The sequence below is a fragment of the Diachasma alloeum genome, unplaced genomic scaffold (assembly GCF_001412515.2).
Source record: "Diachasma alloeum isolate Michigan unplaced genomic scaffold, Dall2.0 Dall_scaffold_00505, whole genome shotgun sequence".
Taxonomy (NCBI): Eukaryota; Metazoa; Arthropoda; class Insecta; order Hymenoptera; family Braconidae; genus Diachasma; species Diachasma alloeum.
The window spans coordinates 46,420-64,999 of NW_021680637.1; the positions used below are offsets into that span (position 1 = coordinate 46,420).

The following is an 18,580-nucleotide window of genomic DNA, read 5'->3' on the forward strand; positions in this document are numbered from 1 at the left end:
GTGAATTTTTAATTACCGGGAATCACTGTGCGCCGCAAAACAATTATTTTTCTTACTGCGCTGTTATTTCCATGAGAGTTTCTTCCATTTTTCACAGAGATTAAGGGATGAAAGACGGTCAGTTGGTGGGGAATTTAATTCTCCATCGAACTACTCTTTTTTCATCCCTTAATCTCAATTAGGAGGGGAGAAGTGAATTTTTAATTCGCGAGCGAATGGTGAAATCTCACTGGCCCATGACTTTGTCGTAGTTTGTATTTTTTTGTTACAGAGATTAAGGGATGCAACGGGGATCGATTGATGGGGAATTTAATTCTCCGTCACACCCTCTGTGTTTCATTCCTTAATATTAATTAGCCAGCAAATGAATCACCTGAACAACATTAAGAACATGTTGAGGACGAGGAGAGCATAAATTCGCCTCCAAAACTATCCCTGTGACAGCGGGACTGCTACTGCCGAGTTACCCGCACAGGCAGTTCGCCCAGCCGTCAGATTCGACCGTGGCGGCATCCCTCCATTGGGGTCGAACTACTTTTCGCTTGGGGTCAGTCCAACCCCGAGATCTGAGCCTCTACTTTAGTCAATCCTCTTTGTTAGTACCAGTGATCTCATGTGGTTATTCACTGATCCCACAGATTTTTAAGCACAAAGCAAATAGCTGGATAGCACGAACAGTTTTTGTTGACGCACCGCACAAGACCAAATTTCCCGAATTGAGAATGTTTTGGCACTCTCGAATATTTCTGGAGTTTGTTGTACTCCACAGAAATCAAAAACCTCCTCGTACGTTAATGTCAACATCAAAATCCGTGATTATCGCAAAAATACACATGGGAGAAATAAAAGAGTCGGAGAACGTGCGGTGCCGAGCTCCAATTCGAAGTGCGTAAACCGTCAGCCCTGCATGTTGCTTGGCGAGGACAGCGCCGCCATCGGTAATCAGTGAGCCCAGTAAGAGAAAATTCAACACTTAATCAACGTCTCTATTGTAACTGCTGTGAATATCATTCATCCATTAACCATTTATTACATTATCAAGTGCGTTATAATATGCAAATCCCATACGTCAATATATTTATGTATTATTTGGACGTGTCAATGACTGATGGAATGATTACAAGGGTCAAACATTCTGATTGGTCAACGAGTTCCATTACCAGTCTCCAATGAGTTTTGATTTCAGAGGGAAGACTTTTTCCTGCTGAGAAACGTTAACAACATAAGATTTTTTCCTACAAAAAGACATCGACAGGAAACGTTTTATCAGCGTAGAAAATGAGCTATCAATGAGCTTCAAATTATCCATCCTTCAAAATCCAATTCTGTTAATTTATTATCTATTTTTACAGCCAATTTGCGAAAAATCTAACATATACCCCTTAAAAAACCAAGCAAGGATTCGAGCCTTTTTGGCCGAAGCCATCTGACCGTTACTTTATGTGTTATAACTTTTTTTCTTTCTTTCATTTCCTCCAATTCCATTGGTAGTAAGCTTCCAAATGGATATCTAGTAATTCTATTAAAGAAAGAAAAAAAATGGAAACACCAAACCCGCTCAGATTAGATATCAACAATGTCAGTGGAAATAACTGCCTCCTGATGAAACAACAGAAAACCGGAAATATCTCGAAAACTTTGTATGAACGGGTATATATGTCTTGATTGATTCGGATAGAAGGCATTGAAACNTTATTTGGACGTGTCAATGACTGATGGAATGATTACAAGGGTCAAACATTCTGATTGGTCAACGAGTTCCATTACCAGTCTCCAATGAGTTTTGATTTCAGAGGGAAGACTTTTTCCTGCTGAGAAACGTTAACAACATAAGATTTTTTCCTACAAAAAGACATCGACAGGAAACGTTTTATCAGCGTAGAAAATGAGCTATCAATGAGCTTCAAATTATCCATCCTTCAAAATCCAATTCTGTTAATTTATTATCTATTTTTACAGCCAATTTGCGAAAAATCTAACATATACCCCTTAAAAAACCAAGCAAGGATTCGAGCCTTTTTGGCCGAAGCCATCTGACCGTTACTTTATGTGTTATAACTTTTTTTCTTTCTTTCATTTCCTCCAATTCCATTGGTAGTAAGCTTCCAAATGGATATCTAGTAATTCTATTAAAGAAAGAAAAAAAATGGAAACACCAAACCCGCTCAGATTAGATATCAACAATGTCAGTGGAAATAACTGCCTCCTGATGAAACAACAGAAAACCGGAAATATCTCGAAAACTTTGTATGAACGGGTATATATGTCTTGATTGATTCGGATAGAAGGCATTGAAACAAATATTTTGAAAAAAAATTGAAATCGGTTGCGTAGTTTTTAAGCTATTGCACATAAAAGATTTTCAGATAAAGTCGAATATCTCGAAAACTTTGTATGAACGGGTATATATGTCTTGATTGATTCGGATAGAAGGCATTGAAACAAATATTTTGAAAAAAAATTGAAATCGGTTGCGTAGTTTTTAAGCTATTGCACATAAAAGATTTTCAGATAAAGTCGAATATCTCGAAAACTACCAATGCGATTGAGCTTGTTTTCAATAAGAAGGATTGTTATCATGAGAGGAAAATTCTCTCCAAATTTCAAGTTGATATCTCAATTTTTGCACAAGCTAGAGTAATTACAAGGATTTTTATGAAAAAACAGAAAAACGGAAATATCACGAAAACTTTGTATAAACGGCCATATATGTTTTGATTGATTCTGATAGAAGGCATGGAAGCAAATATTTTGAAAAAAAAATTGAAATCGGTTGCGTAGTTTTTAAGCTATTGCACATAAAAGATTTTCAGATAAAGTCGAATATCTCGAAAACTAGCAATGCGATTGAGCGTGTTTTCAATAAGAAGGATTGTTATCATGAGAGGAAAATTCTCTCCAAATTTCAAGTTGATATCTCAATTTTTGCACAAGCTAGAGTAATTACAAGGATTTTTATGAAAAAACAGAAAAACGGAAATATCACGAAAACTTTGTATAAACGGCCATATATGTTTTGATTGATTCTGATAGAAGGCATGGAAGCAAATATTTTGAAAAAAAAATTGAAATCGGTTGCGTAGTTTTTAAGATATTGCACAGAAAAGGTTTTCAGAGAAAGTCAAATATCTCGGAAACTACTCATGCGATTGAGCTCATTTTCGATAGGAAGGATTGTTATCATAAGAGAAAGATTCTCCCCAAATTTCAAGTTGATATCTCAATTTTTGTACAAGCTAGAGTAATTACAAGGATTTTTATGAAAAAACAGAAAAACGGAAATATCTCGAAAACTTTGTATGAACGGGTATATATGTTTTAATTGATGCGGATAGAAGGCATCGAAACGAATATGTTGAAAAAAAAATTGAAATGGGTTGACTAGCTTTGAAGATATTAGCGTAAAACGATTCAAAAACGAATAGCTTTTTCTCAAAAACTATTTGATCAGTTGGGGTGAACTTTTGCACAGAATTAGTCCTTATTAAGGTCTATAATCTGACAAAATTTCAGATTTTTTGGAATAAGTTTAGCCAATTAATTACTCAATTTTCCAAAAATTGACCACCGGAAAGGTGGCGATGGATATCGACACCGATAGACATGGTCGTCAAACTTCGCATTTTTACGTTTGAGACTATTCTGCATCATTTCCAATCAAAATTAGAGTATGTGAAAACAGCACGATTACAATGCTTCCATTCGGAAGCAAAAACAAAAACTGCATTGGCCGGTACATTTTTGTGAGCATAAAAAATGAGTTTCTAATGAGCTTTAAACCTTTCACTCTTAAAGAATAAATTTTGTTCATTTTCAAGTCATTTTTCTGCTGATTGCGTAGGACGAAGCACGCACACGTTCCTTTATTTGCAAAAATAGCATTAATAAAAAAATCAACCAAATGATATAAAATAATAAGCTCTTAATGAGCTTCAAATTATCCACTCTTCAAACGGTAAATCTCTTAATTTTTCAACTATTTTTTAGCCAATATGCGCAAAAGGTGCCATGAACATCTTTGAAAAAAAAACTGCATTAGCCGATTTATTTTTGTGAGCATCAAAAATTAGCTCCTAATGAGCTCTAAATTATTCAATGTTGGAACTAGATTTTTTTTTAATTTTTCAAGTACTCTCCTGCTGAGAAAAGTTGATAACATAAGATTTTTTTCTAAGAAAAGACATCGACAGCACACGTTTTATCAGCCTAGAAAATGAGCTCTGAATGAGCTTCAACTTATCCATTCTTCAAAATGTAATTTTGTTAATTTATTATCAATTTTTACAGCCAATGTGTAAAAAATGTAGCATAAACACTTGGTTTTGCTTCCGAATGGAAGCATTGTAATCGTGCTGTTTTCACATTCCCTAATTTTGATTGCAAATGATGTATAATAGTCTGAAACGTAAAAATACGAAGTTTGGCGACCATGTCCGTCGGTGTCAATTTCCATCGCCACATTTCCGGTTGTCAATTTTTGGAAAATTGAGTAATTAATTGACTAAACTTATTCCAAAAAAATTGAAATTTTGTCAGATTATCGACCTTAACAAGGACTAAATCTGAGCACAAGTTCAGCCCGATTGATTAAATAGTTTTTGAGAAAAAGCTATTCGTTTTTAAATGGTTTTTCACTAATATCTTCGAAGCTATTCAACCGATTTCAATTTTTTTTTCATAATATTCGCTTCGATGCCTTCTATCCGAATCAATCAAAACATATATGCCCATATATATGCCCATATATATGCCCATATATACCCGTTCATAGAAAGTTTTCGAGATATTTCCGTTTTTCTGTTTTTTCATGAAAATCCTTGTAATCACTCTAGCTTGTACAAAAATTGAAATATCAACTTGAAATTTGGAGACAATCTTCCTCTCATGATAACAATCCTTCCTATTGAAAATAAGCTTCCGAGATATTCGACTTTCTCTGAAAATCTTTTATGTGCAATAGCTTAAAAATTACGCAACCGATTTCAATTTTTTTTTTCAAAATATTTATTTCAATGCCTTCTATCCGAATCAATCAAGACATATATACCCGTTCATACAAAGTTTTCGAGATGTTTCCGTTTTTCTGTTTTTTCATCAGGAGGCAGTTATTTCCACTGACATTGTTGATATCTAATCTGAGCGGGTTTGGTGTTTCCATTTTTTTTTCATTCTTTAATAGAATTATTACAGATCCATTCGGAAGTTTACTACCAATGGAATTTGTAGAAATGAAAGAACGAAAAAGAGTTATAACACATAAAGTAACGGTCAGATGGCTTCGGCCAAAAAGGCTCGAACCCCTGTTTTATTTTTAAACTGCATTAGCCGATTTATTTTTGCGAACCTGAAAAATTAGCTCCTAATGAGCTCTAAATTATGCAATGTTGGAATTAGATTTTTTTTCATTTTTGAATTACTCTCCTGCTGAGAAACGTTAACAACATAAGATTTTTTTCTAAAAAAAGACACCGACAGCAAACCTTTTATCAGCGTAGAAAATGAGCTCTTAATGAGCTTCAAATTATTCATGATTGAAACACTTTTTTTTTCATTTTCTAGCCCTTTTGCTGCTAACATACGCGAAAGCTCATATCAACATGTATTTTAGTTTTCTGTCTGACCCTTATGATCATATTTCATGCTTTCACCTTTGAACCCTTCCAGCAGCTCAACTCTCTATGAGCATTCCAATCATATAATTATTATGGCGATATCTAGTATTCGGCCCTCATGATTTTAGGGACATTCTGACCGCGCCCATGATCCCAAACTACCCAGTATCAACTATACTCCTTACACTTCTTACGAGAATTTTGATACGTACTTCCAGAAAACAGGAAAAAAAATTGGTTTTCAATTGATAAAAATTTTTTTTTCAAAATTATTTACAATAATAAAAATTAGAAAATAATGGAAAGTGAGCTTCTAATGAGCTTAAAATTTTCCATTATCTGAAATAAGATTACATTCATTTTCACTCCTTATTTCTGTTGACTTGCGGGGGGAGTTAGATTGACGCCTTTTTTTTTAAAAAATGCGTTAGCAGGAAATTTTTCGTCAGCATAGAAAGAAAGCTCTTAAAGAGCTTTAAATTATTAAAAGTTGAAAAAAAATTTTGTTCCATTTTTGGGCCATTTTTCTGCTAACTTGCGAAAAAGTTGGCACAAACAGGTTTTTCCAAAAATGGCATTAGCAGGAAAATTGTTACAGGCGTAGAAAATTAGCTTCTAATGAGCTTTAAATAATCCCATATCCAAAACTTAATTTCGCTGATTTTCACTGCCAACTTAATATACGTATGTCTGAAGATATACGTATGAAGAATTAAAGGATAGGTTTATTGCTTGAATATGAATTTCCATTTCAGAGGAAAGCCTCCAAGGAAATTTCTGCTGCAGAGAATCCCTCCGCATTTTATTTTGCACTCCATAATTCCACTCGGAGAGGGCTACTGAGAGTCAGACCTATTTTCTCTTACCCCATATTGCCCACGGGACTGCCGGCAGGCATTACTTCGGGGGGTGGGGGACATTTCAGCTGTTGCTCTTCCTTCATAGCCATTTCTATTTCGTACATTTCGTACCGGAGGTTCCGGTAGCTTCCTCATTCATTCTGCGTTCTTCTGCTCGCGTTTCTCTTTTCGGAGCTCCTTCATGACTTCCACCGCGAAGCTGCTCGTTTCGTCCCAGGCTTCCTTCAATGAGAGCATGGCTTCTACCAAGTTCTCAGGCCGAACCCTTCTTCCAAGTGCAGACTCCCAGTTATCATGAGTCATGCTGAAGCGGGGGCAAGCGAAAAATACGTGCTCGACCTCTTCATTCACTTCTGTGCAGGCCGGATACTCCGGGGAATCCTCATGTTTGAATTTATGAAGATAAGCCCGGAAGCACCCATGTCCTGACAGCATCTGTGTCAAGTAGCAATTCACTTCTCCATAAGGACGCTTTAACCAAACATCCACCTACGGGATAAGGCGGTGAGTCCATCTCCCGCTCCCCGAGGCGTCCCACTGGAGCTGCCATCGGTGCAAGCTATTTCGTCTCTCTTCTGCCCTGAGCTTTGCTGCACTCAGTGTATCCGATCCTCTCCGCCGGTACAGGGATCTTCGTTCCTCGGCTAACACTGCAATGGGCAGTATCCCGGTGATAACTTATACTGCATCTTCGGATACAGTGCGGTATGCTTTGTCGGTAGACTGGTGCCACCTTCCTCCGTGATTCCTGCGTCTGCAGTGCGTCATCCCAGATGGCAATGCCATACGTAAGCACCGACGTGACCACCGACGATAGTAAGGTTCTTCTCCTCTGCTTAGGGCCTCCTACGTTTGGCATGAGGCGCGATAGGGACGCTCTGACCCCAGACGCCTTCATACCCACGTGCTCTGCCTGCTGCTTGAAGTTGAGTCAGGCATCGATCATCACCCTCAGGTATCGGATGTACAGCTGGGAGGTAATTTCAGAAAACCCGACCTGCAGCGTGATAGTCTCAATTTTCTTTCTGCGAGTGATCAGCACGGCTTCTGTCTTATGCTCCGCTAGGTTCAGGCCTACTGTGTCCATCCAGCGGCGGATCGTCTCGAAGGCTCGAAGGATCATATCAAATGCGAAGTTGATCTCCTCGAGGTGTTTTCCCACGATAACTACAGCACGTCATCCGCAAATGCCACAAGGTGTGAAACTTCTCGTTTGACTCGAATAAGGGTCTCCGAGTACTTGTCCTTGTCCTTGGGACGGATAATCAACGCATCAGGTCTAAGCGCTGGTTTTCGGGGTAGCTTCTTCCCATTTTCCTTCTTTTTCATATGGAGCGGTTCCTGAGGCTGTTCTTCTAGGACTATCTTGGTGGGACTATCTTGGCAGCTAGCTCTTGCTGCTTCAATTTCTTCAATTTTTGGGCTGCCATCTTAGGTGAACCCTTCGAACGCTTCCTGCGTTTTGCCTTACGAACGTCTTCAACATTTTGGGTGTGCTGCGAGGCATCTTCCGAATCCTCTATCTCCGAATCCTTCACTGTTGTTTCGGAGCCCATCCCTAAGCGCTGTAGCGGTGGCGCTAGTAGCTGTTGAACCGGCCCAGCGTCAGAAAACTGAGTCCGAGTGCATGCTCTCTCCAGTCTCTCGAGTCTTTTGAAGGCACTGCCAATAGAAGCCGACTTGAATTTAATCTCCTTGTGGACATTCATCTTGGGTTGGACAAACTCATTCAAATCTGCGATGAGCTTATTCTTCCGTCCCCATGTTAGAGAGCATTCTGTCTCCTCCTGAGTCTGTGACTCTACCCCACTTGTAGCATTGGAGGCCAAGTGCTCCACCTTTGGAGAGAGTGATGGTAGGCTCCTCTCACATACCGTGGAGCCAGCATCATCCACCGAGGATTTCACCCGATCGGAACTGATGGCGGGATTTCCTTTCTCAAGGATACCCGCATGGGAAGTTTGTGTTATAATCTCACTCATCATTATTATTTTAAGCTGATGAAAGGAGCTCACCCTATTCTCTTTGCTTAGGCTGTTGGAGGGAGCCTACCCTGCGCGCCACTTTTAGAGTTGGGCTTCTGCACCAAGATGTCCTGAGAAGGACAGACCTCGGTTTCAACTGCTCCTTGATTGGAATGTATCCATCGAGCCCCTCCACCAACAACAAAGTCCTGCAGTTCCCAAGAGGGGTGTGTGTGTGTGTGTGCGTGTGTGTGGGTATGTATGTACGCGAAATTTTTCGTCAACGATTTCTCATGAACTAATGATGCGGTCGAGGTAATATATGACGCAATCGAAGCGTCTCTACCTAACTTAGACCTGATTAGATTTTGGAGAAAATCAATCCAGTGGTTCTCTAGTTTTTCCAGGAAAACGAGGTTTTTCCCAAGAAAATGCATGTACTGGGAAGTTGTTGGTTCGACCTGTCAAGGGTCATACCCATTGCGTTTTGCACCATCCTACGACGCATAATAAATGAGTCGCACTTAAAATTTGAGCGCGCTCCAGCGCGCGACCAACGAAAGTTATACTGGTTTATATATTGAACTCTTCAGCAGCGGTATCAGCTACGCGTGGGCCGTGACTTTGACGCTTCACAATTGAAGTGATGAAAATCCACAATACTTGTATTTACTAAGTTGATGAGTGGTGATTATTGATAACCTGCAGCAATTTATCCGTCCTGTACCTAGACAAAACGCAGATTGGAAAAACTCAGGCGGTTATTCCAATGTACACCGAAAGGCCCAGATTGAGATTGACCCTTATCAATACGCATACCTACGAACAGCCCATGTCCAACTCATGTACGTTAGAGGCACTTTAAGGTACACGTCAAATCTGGGGTGGGTGACCCTCCCTCCCGCCAGTTAAACGTTAGGTACACGTTGAATGCACGCTAAAGTGTGAACGTCAGGTACCCAAATCATCTATATACCCTCATCGCACAAGTTACGTGCACGTTAATGAAATTTTAAAGTACACGTTAAGTGCACGTTACAGACACTTCAAGGTACGCGTCAAATCCACGCTAATGTGTGAACGTTAGGTACTCAAATCATTCATATGCCTCTAACGCACACGTTACGTGCACGTTAGTGAAACTTTAAGGTACACGTAAAGTACACGTTAAAGACACTTTAATGTGCACCTCAAATCCACGCTAAAGTGTGAACTTTGAGTACCCAAATCGTCCATATGCCTCTAACGCATACGTCAAGCGCACGTTAGAGACACTTCAAGATGCACGTCATATCCACGTTAAAGTGTGAACGTTATGTAGATACCCAAATTCGTCCATATGTCTCTAACGTACACATTAAATGTACGTTAGAGGCACTCTAAGGTACACGTCAAATCTACACAAAATAACTCATCACTTACCTTGGTATCAACGTTGTATACATGAACAGTGCACGTTAAAGTCCTGTCGAAATTAAAGTCGTTGAAAACAAAAGGCACGTTAAGTACACGGTAAAATCACTTTAGAATTCAAGTCGTTTAATGACACACAAAAGGCACATGGAAAATTCAATCAACTTTATTAAGTAGCGTCTCTTCTAGGGAATTTTTTAGGGAATAAGTACCTATTATATTTACGTATATATTACGTATAAATTTTTTTCACGTGCCTTTTACCTGTACGTAAGGGACACGTTAAAGGCATGTTATTTCCACGTCATGTACAAATAGCCATACCGTTAAAAATTCATGTTTGAATAACTCCAGAACTGCTGAGACAATTTTGCTGGAATTTCACTCCAGTCTTAGGTACACAAAACTCCATCGATTATGATGGAGAGAAATCAATCCATCAATCAATCAATCAAATTTGTAAAAAAATGTCATTTTTCGACGTTGATTTACTAGTTTTACTGCAATATCTAAAGAACCGCTGAGGCGATGTTCTTCAGAATCTAATCAGTTCTAAGTTCCATGAAGATGCATTGATTACAAAAAAAAATTGAATCGCATCGTTTGTTCGAGAGAAATCGTTGGGCAAAATTTTGTATATATTTTATTTTTAATTTTTTAAAATTTTGTACATTTGTGTGTACGTACATACATACACACACACACCCACATCCGCACATACAGACCGGTCTCCAAAAAGGGTCGGGAGAATTTATAGGGGTCATGAAACGTGGAGAAACCATGAAATTTCCACATTCGTTTTTCGGGGTCATTACAATAACTTCCTCCATTCGGGTCGGGAAGTTAAAAATAATTTCCGAGAATAAATCAAAGAAATTGGTCAATGAAAAGAGGATGGTTTTGAGGCAAAAATTATCTGAAATCTATGTAATTAGGGAATGAAAGTCTCCACATTAGTATCTTTGCAAAACGAAACTGAATAATAATAATAATAAATCCAAATGATCTCAGTAACGAAGCGGTAAAGGGTGATACGTCGGTTTTTTTCGAAAATGAGTTATTGACGGAAAACGATTCTACATATTGTGTCACATATCCCCTATGAACGATTTGAGAAAAAAAAATTAACTATATTTTCATTCAAGTGAAGAACGGAATAAGTCCTGAATTTCATTCTCAACTATTATCCTGCGAGTTGAATCGACTTATTCCGATATGAAAAAAATTTTCGAGCGAAATAAGTCGACTTACACCTTACACAGAGAGAAAAAGTGGATTAGCTTTCGAAAAAAGTTTCTAAGTTTTAGAAAAAAATCGTTTAAAATTAATGATCAAAATAGGGATTAATTTTAAACTAAGATATTCTTAAAAAATATATTAATTTGGAAAAATCTTTTCTAAAATCTAGAAAATTGTTTCAATTTTTGACGGGGAATTTCGCTAAGAGGGAAAGGGGGGGGGGGAAGTTCAAAAATATGTCTAAAACTAAAGGAAATAGCGAATTTTTACGAAAATTTAGGGGGTTGGGGCATCAAGAATTCTCAACCAAAAAAATTGAGTCGGTGAGTTTTTTAAAAATATCTCCAAAATTAAGGGCGATAGCAAATTTTTACCAAAATTTAGAGCGGGGGGAGGAGGTGCATTCAGAATTCCCAACCAATAAAAATGGAGTCCGTAAGGTTTTCAAAAATATCTCCAAAACTAAGGAAGATAGCGAATTTTTCCGAAAAAAGGGGGGTTCTCAATTTTTTTTCAATTTGTCAAAATTGGGAATTTTTTTAATTTTCGAAATTTTCAAAACCGTAAAACCTTTCAAAAATTTTAAAAATTTCCACAATTTCTAATGAATTTGGAAAATTTTGGAAATTTTTAATTTTGACAAATTGAAAAAAAATTGAGAACCCCCCTTTTTTGTAAAAATTTGCTATCTCCCTCAGTTTCGAAGATATTTTTGACGAGATATTTTTGACAAATTCACCAACTCCATTTTTTTGGTCATAAATGCTCAAAGCACCCCCCACCCTCTCCGCCCCATATGTAAAACCACTTCCCCTATATAAAATCTACATAAGACCCCGATTTAGAATCCTCACCCGTTAACAAAAACTCTCTTTTACACCCCCGTGTATAAAAACCGCTCGTCATTGATGAAAACCTTTGATCAATTAAACTCAAGAATGGAGACTTGAATCAAACCGAAAAATCAGTCTGAATCAAACCGAAAATAGGCTTGAATCAAATCGAAAAATCGGTCTAAATCAAACAGAAAAATCGGCTTGAATCAAACCGAAAAATCAGTCTGAATCAAACCGAAAATAGGCTTGAATCAAATCGAAAAATCGGTCTAAATCAAACAGAAAAATCGGCTTGAATCAAACCGAAAAATCGATCTAAATCAAACCGAAAAATCGGTCTGCATCGAACCGAAAAATCGGTTTAAATCAAACCGAAAAATCGACCTGAATCAAACCGAAGTCGGTCTGAATCAAATCGAAAAATCGACTTGAATCAGACCGATATTCCGGTTTGCACTTGTCCGAGTCCGACTTGCTACATGCCGTCAATTCGACATGAAACAGGTCGACTCCCGGCATAACTCAGTTCGACTTGAATCAGACCGACTTTTTTTTGGGTGGTCATTGTCTCCGTCTATGTGCACACTTATTTGTTTATTGCGAAAGAAAATGTTGTGAAGCCCATGTGAATTCACAGAGAAAAGTAACCCAAAATAGAGTGACAAAGTTGCAAAAGGAAAATGATGGAAAAGTGTCACGTGACCCCAAGTCAATTTTTAAAATTCGAAAAAATTCCTCGAGTTTTCGAGGGGTTATTCACTACCGAGTATCGTGACAGAATGATTGTTGATTTCAAATGATTTCGACTGATTTCAGATGATTTCAAATTTTCGGTTTCACCTATCTAAAATCAGATGACTCCCGCGAGGTGAGGTCTGGAACGAGGTTCTCCAGTGATTCGCCACATTGTGAATTGCAAACACGTTGCAATGGGAAACTCATTTCACGAGGGGCAATGAGAGGAAGCGAACGTGAGTCATAGGTCGAGAAATTGAGAGTCAAGAGTTTCTGAGGGTTAAACAGTGACAGTAAGTGGAGGAATTAACTTGGCATACAAAATTCAAAATTTCTTTTTGCCTTTGGATGTTTCCAAATTCGGAAACTACGATCATAATGATTTTTTTTCCGAAACTTACGCGCGTTCCATCCCCATTCCGATCGATAAACTCTAAATTTGAATCATCATATCACCTCAATTTTTTTCCGAACTAGTTTTTTTGATCTTAACTATCTCAGATATCTATTTTTTTCAAAATTTGTTCGGATCCGCTCATTTCCACCACAAATAATTTTAAAAAACTGAAAAAGTTGAAAATTCACAAAGAAGAAAAAACATAAATGTACAAGTCTTTTGCAGATTTTTTTGAAACTTTGAATAAAATTGGTGGGGGATTGAAAGAGTCAAACAATCTTTTATCGTTGAATTTTATGTGGCGAATATGCACTATGAAATCATAACAATGTATCTGAAACTAGCAAAACATTCACCAGTGAAAGATTCGATTTGGGCAAATCTAGGGATAAAATATTTTTAAGCCATGAGCAACCTCGTTTGCATTTGGAAAAAGTCTGCTCATATGATTGTTTGACCTCTAACACTAAAAAATTCCCTAAATTGATGTTTCCGCCGTCGGATATTGCGCTAGTTTCAGCTTCATATCATAATAATCAAATAGTATCAACTCGTCTTGTACTAAGTCAAATGTTGTGAGTTTAACCCTTTAAGGTGAAAGTCGGCCTGAGTAGTACTTTGTCCGGCGGAGTGGAGACGAGCAATTCTTACGGAAAGTGCCTAGAGTGGTGGAACCGCCCATTCATCTCAGAGGGTTAAAATAATCACAGTTATCTGTCGAGGGTTAAACATAAGGGTTGAATTGAAAATATTGTATGATGAGACTCATTTTGGAGACAAATCGAAACGAAAAAAAACAAGCAGAGGTAGAACTCCTATCCGACAGAAGGCAAATGACCATTACTTTTTTTCTTATTATCCTTTTCTCCTTTTTTTTCTACCAATTTCATTGGTAGTAAGCTTCCGAAGAGAAGTATATGGAAATATAAACGACCATTCCATTCATCACTATTTAATGACATTCACCAATGAAATCCAATATTGAATCAACAATCTTTTATTGTCAATTTTCACGTAGAGAATCCTTTCATTTTCTCACTTCCATTGTCAATAAAAGTCTGTTGTTCTACTCTGATTCAATAGTTTCCTGTGATTTCATCTGGATCGCTCAAAACGTAGTAATTTCTGATGATGACGTTACTTCCCATTCAAATTCACAAAAGTCATCCTCATTCCAGATGGTATTCCATAGTGCCGATGCGCCCATTTAAAGTACGGACCTTTGGTATTATGAGAGAGATATATATACCATATTTCAACTCAATATCGTCTTTCCGTCACAAGTTATCAACCGCACAAGAATAAGATAAAAAAAAAGAAGAGAAACGAGAATATCTCCAACAGTTTGTATGGACGGGTATATATATTTTCAATTATCTAGATAGTAGCAATCGAGACGGATATTTTGAAAAAATCAAATTTTTAATCGGTCAAGTAGTTGACGAGATATTTGACAACATAGATTTTCACAAAAAATTGAATATCTCGCGAACCGCTCGACCGATTGACCTCATCGAAAATACGAACCGTCTATGTTACAAAAGCAGCATACCGAATTTCAAGTCGCTAGATCGTTTTTTCATTGACTTATCGTGCGTACAAGGTTTTTTCTGAAAAAACGGATAAACGGCAATATCTCCAAACTTTGCACAAATCGGTATATATGATATGAGTGATCTAGATAGAGGCCATCGAGACGAGTAGTTCGAAAAAAAAATTGAAATCGGTGCAGTTGTTGGCGAGATATTGTGGAAAAACGAAATTTAAACAAGTGATTATATCTCAGGAACTACTTGACCGATCGAGCTAAAACGAAGCACCAAAGTGAGGCTCATTCAGAGCTATCATGAGCCGAAATTTCAAATTTTTAGCTGCAAATTTCACCGTATTTACGTTGAATTTTCTAAAATTGAATCACCAAAGACTCGAATCTGCACACACACACATACAGACACCCCCCTAAAAACATCATTTCTTTACGTTCCATGGCGATATAGACCATTTGCAACCAAAATTAGAGAATCGAAAAATCGACCAAAAGCAATGCTTCCCTTCGGAAGCAAACACAACGAACGGCCACTTACGGTCCGTGCAGCCTATTCCCCAAAATGTTGAGACATTAATTGAAACATATTTTCTCGATTGCTTATTTGTGTTGATGAAAGAAGTAAACATAAATTGAGCAATAATTATTTAAATCCTCAGTACTTCCTTGTTAATCCCGGAAGTCAACAAATGATTCATTATCAACCCACTTCCGCATCATTTTCGATTTATAAATACAAGGAGACGGAATGAAACTCCATTCAAAACTAAACCAAGAATGACTTCACTTAGAATAACTCTGGTAATTTCGTGTATCGGTGTGACGCTATGCCTCAGCCAGAGAAGCCACAGATTTCCAAGATCAGATTGTGAAGGCGAATTATGTGTTCCAGAGCATTCAGAAGCAACAGGAGCACAATGGTAAAAAAAATCTTCATTCTAAATATTATTTTCTTTCCCCACCAAAAATCAATCGATTCTTCTTATCCTTCCAACTATTTCCATCATTTTTCTAATAACATTATTTTGCAAAAGAAAAAGCAACAACATAATTTTTATAATTTTTTCATATAGATTTTTACCATTGTTTTATTATTTGAATATTATCACAAAAAATTGGATAACTCGAAGTGATTTTTCTCTCGGTTCTGCACGGAGAGAAATGTTCAGTAAAAATTATGGAACTCACAATTCGCGTCACCAATTACGGAATCGACTCAGAAAATTTAAGTAACGGTATCGTAATTTTTCACAGGAGATTCAGATAAAAATGACGTAATGCTCTGAAAAAATTCCGTGACAGTTCCGTAAAATTTCGTACAACTACATTTCGCTCCGGAATTACGGAAAAGATACGTAATTTTTATTGAATATTTCTCTCCGCGTGCTCGAGGAACTATTCACGTACATAATCGTTATGTGATTGCTGCTGTAATCACGTGCAATCTCACTGAAAGCACTGCAATCACATAATTACCACACTTGCAAATAAGTTTTGGTATTCAAGTGGGAATCATTTTTGAAGAGTGTGTTTTATTTAATTTTTCAGAGCGTTATTCCTAGAAACGGTAAATGAAAAATCTCTGGATCAATTTTTCTCGCAGGATTTACTCATTGGTCATTCAATTATTCTATTAATTAACGTTCAATTACGAACTATTTTTGTGATTTCAATCATTCCAAATGATTGATAATCACTGATTGTAATCCACAGACTCATTTTTAGTCATATGATCTGATTCTGCGCCCTTGGTAATCAGAGCAATCGCTTCGGCAATGGTCATCAGTGTAATCAATCCTGTAATCCTGAGTAACCAGTTACATTTTGTAATCATGATGCCATCCAATACGACTGTGGATAGCCCCTCGATTCTGCTTCCTCAGATGGCTAGATATTGAAATGAGAAAGATGCACCATGGAAAATTCCAGAACTCTCCATTATTCCAATTTCCAAAATTGTTTGAAAAATTATAATGCAATGTTGAAAAACAAAAGTATTGCTCTATAGTGCATAATGTAGTATACAACATAGGAACTTCTAGAACTTGTTGGAGAATTCTAGATTCTTCTTGAAAAGTTGAAGAAGATATCGGGTTTTCTAAAAAAAATCTCAAGTTGTTGAGCAAAATGATTTTTTCTCTTCCAATAATAACATTTTTTTTAATCGTTATTTTACATCGCTTCGACCCGTTTAGGGTATACTGCGATGATGATCAAGACTTTAAATGGTTAGATCGCACCATTCTACCCGGCCGGGATTTGAACTCGGAACCTTTCGCATGTAAGGCAGAAATAATAACATTTATTTCTCTAAATTTATAATTCAAAAACAACAACATTCATTTTTCATTACAGGGATACACCCAAAGACCCTGCCGAGCAGTTTTCGAAACCGGTCCATTATCCGTTCTCCTGCCCCATGCAATACGCCAAGAGACTCGTAGACTCGTTTTCAGCGTCCTCCCAACCTTCATATGTCTCCCTGCGAACAAAAAGAAGTATAACGCCCGAGGATCATAACAACATGAAAGTCATAGTGGTGCCGATTGAAAATTTGGCCGAAGGACTAAAAGTGCCCCAGTCTCAGATCGAGTTGGAAACTACCCCATTAGATAAGCGACTCGAAGAGATAGTGACAAGGGCCATTTTATCTGCACGAAGCCAAGCGGAAGCGCAGTCCGCCTTTTATTGGCATGGAGCACACCAGCACCCATTTCATAATATAAAGATGGGAAATCATGGAATGGGGAATGAGGAATACATTTATGAAGATTTGGAACAGGCTTACGCGATGCCTCCCAATGTTACAATGGAACAACAAATGGTGAAAGAGGAATTCAGTCCAGTGGTAAACCAAAGGGTGACGGACCCTGAAAAGTTTAACAGTGTAAAGATAATTGGAGATGGTGGGGCGAAGGGCGACAGAATGGTGGATGCACAAAAGGAAAAAACAGAGGCTCAAGTGGAGCGAAGGACACATCCTACTATAATGGAGAACATACAGGCACCAGCTTATGAAGTTTATGCTAGAGAAGCTCCAGAAACGGCGATACCAGCACCTTAGAATAAACTTGAGAAATATGGCTTGTAGTTTTTTTTTATAAATGAAATTTCAAAAGTATTTATACTGATGTGATTAATTGTAATTGTTTGATCGAAGAAGTTTTATATTGTACGATCAAATGAACTTACCTGTAAGTGAAGTTCGATCGTGATTATATGAACGGCCTCGTCGAGAGATTTTAATAACTTGTAGTAGTCCGCCTGCGGCTAGATGGAGCCACACGCCTTCAGAGGCCATAGAAAAAGTTGGCTGTGGCACCTCAGCGGTGAGGGCTCGCCATCTTATCATTAGTTTAAAGTTAAGCAATAGTGTATAAAAAATTGGACGGGTTTGGGAAAGCTCGTTGGGAGGGACTGAATCTCGCGACGCGGCTCTCCATATAATCACGATCGAACTTCACAGGTAAGTTCGTTTGATCGTACAATTATATTCTAGCCTCGTCTTCGAGATTTTAATAACTTGTAGATGTTCAGAGATGATCCAATTTTTTCTTTTTGTTTTGTTTTTTTTTTTTGTAATGAAACCCCAGACTTAATATGAATATGAATATTGAAGAGTTTAAAGACGAATGTTAATTGACAAAAAGAATGGTTATTGACTAAACCATATTAAATAGAACTTTGACAAAAAAGCTGTGATCAACGGCAATTATAGAAATGTACAAATCGTACTTCTTAACCTTTCGAGACATACTCGTTTGCTCACAGCAGCTGGAGTTGCTATATACTTAGTAATGTAAGTTGAGAATCAGCTGTATTGACTTCAAGATGGCTATAGGACAATATAATCCGTTAGGCCAGTATTTATGGAGATTCGCAGCTATAAAACTCTCTGAATGTAACGAACCGTATAGAGATGTTATATCTAAAATCTCAACATACTACAGAAAGCTACCTTGGCTGCGCAAAAATGAT

At 37.6% G+C, this 18,580-nt stretch overlaps 1 protein-coding gene across 1 annotated transcript; it reads left to right on the top strand.

Moving 5' to 3' along the window:
• The first annotated feature begins 15,358 nt into the window (after positions 1-15,358).
• LOC107042690 lies at positions 15,359-17,723 on the top strand. Its single transcript, XM_015263838.1, has 2 exons — positions 15,359-15,522; positions 16,958-17,723. The coding sequence occupies exons 1-2, from the start codon at positions 15,380-15,382 to the stop codon at positions 17,664-17,666; spliced, it is 852 nt and encodes a 283-aa protein (XP_015119324.1). The 5' UTR covers positions 15,359-15,379; the 3' UTR covers positions 17,667-17,723.
• The last annotated feature ends 857 nt before the right edge of the window (positions 17,724-18,580 follow it).

Coding starts and splice junctions, on each gene's coding strand:
- LOC107042690 (XM_015263838.1), top strand. CDS start 15,380: ATGACTTCACTTAGAATAACTCTGGTAATTTCGTGTATCGGTGTGACG. Junction 15,523..16,957: donor GAAGCAACAGGAGCACAATG/GTAAAAAAAATC, acceptor TTTTCATTACAG/GGATACACCCAAAGACCCTG.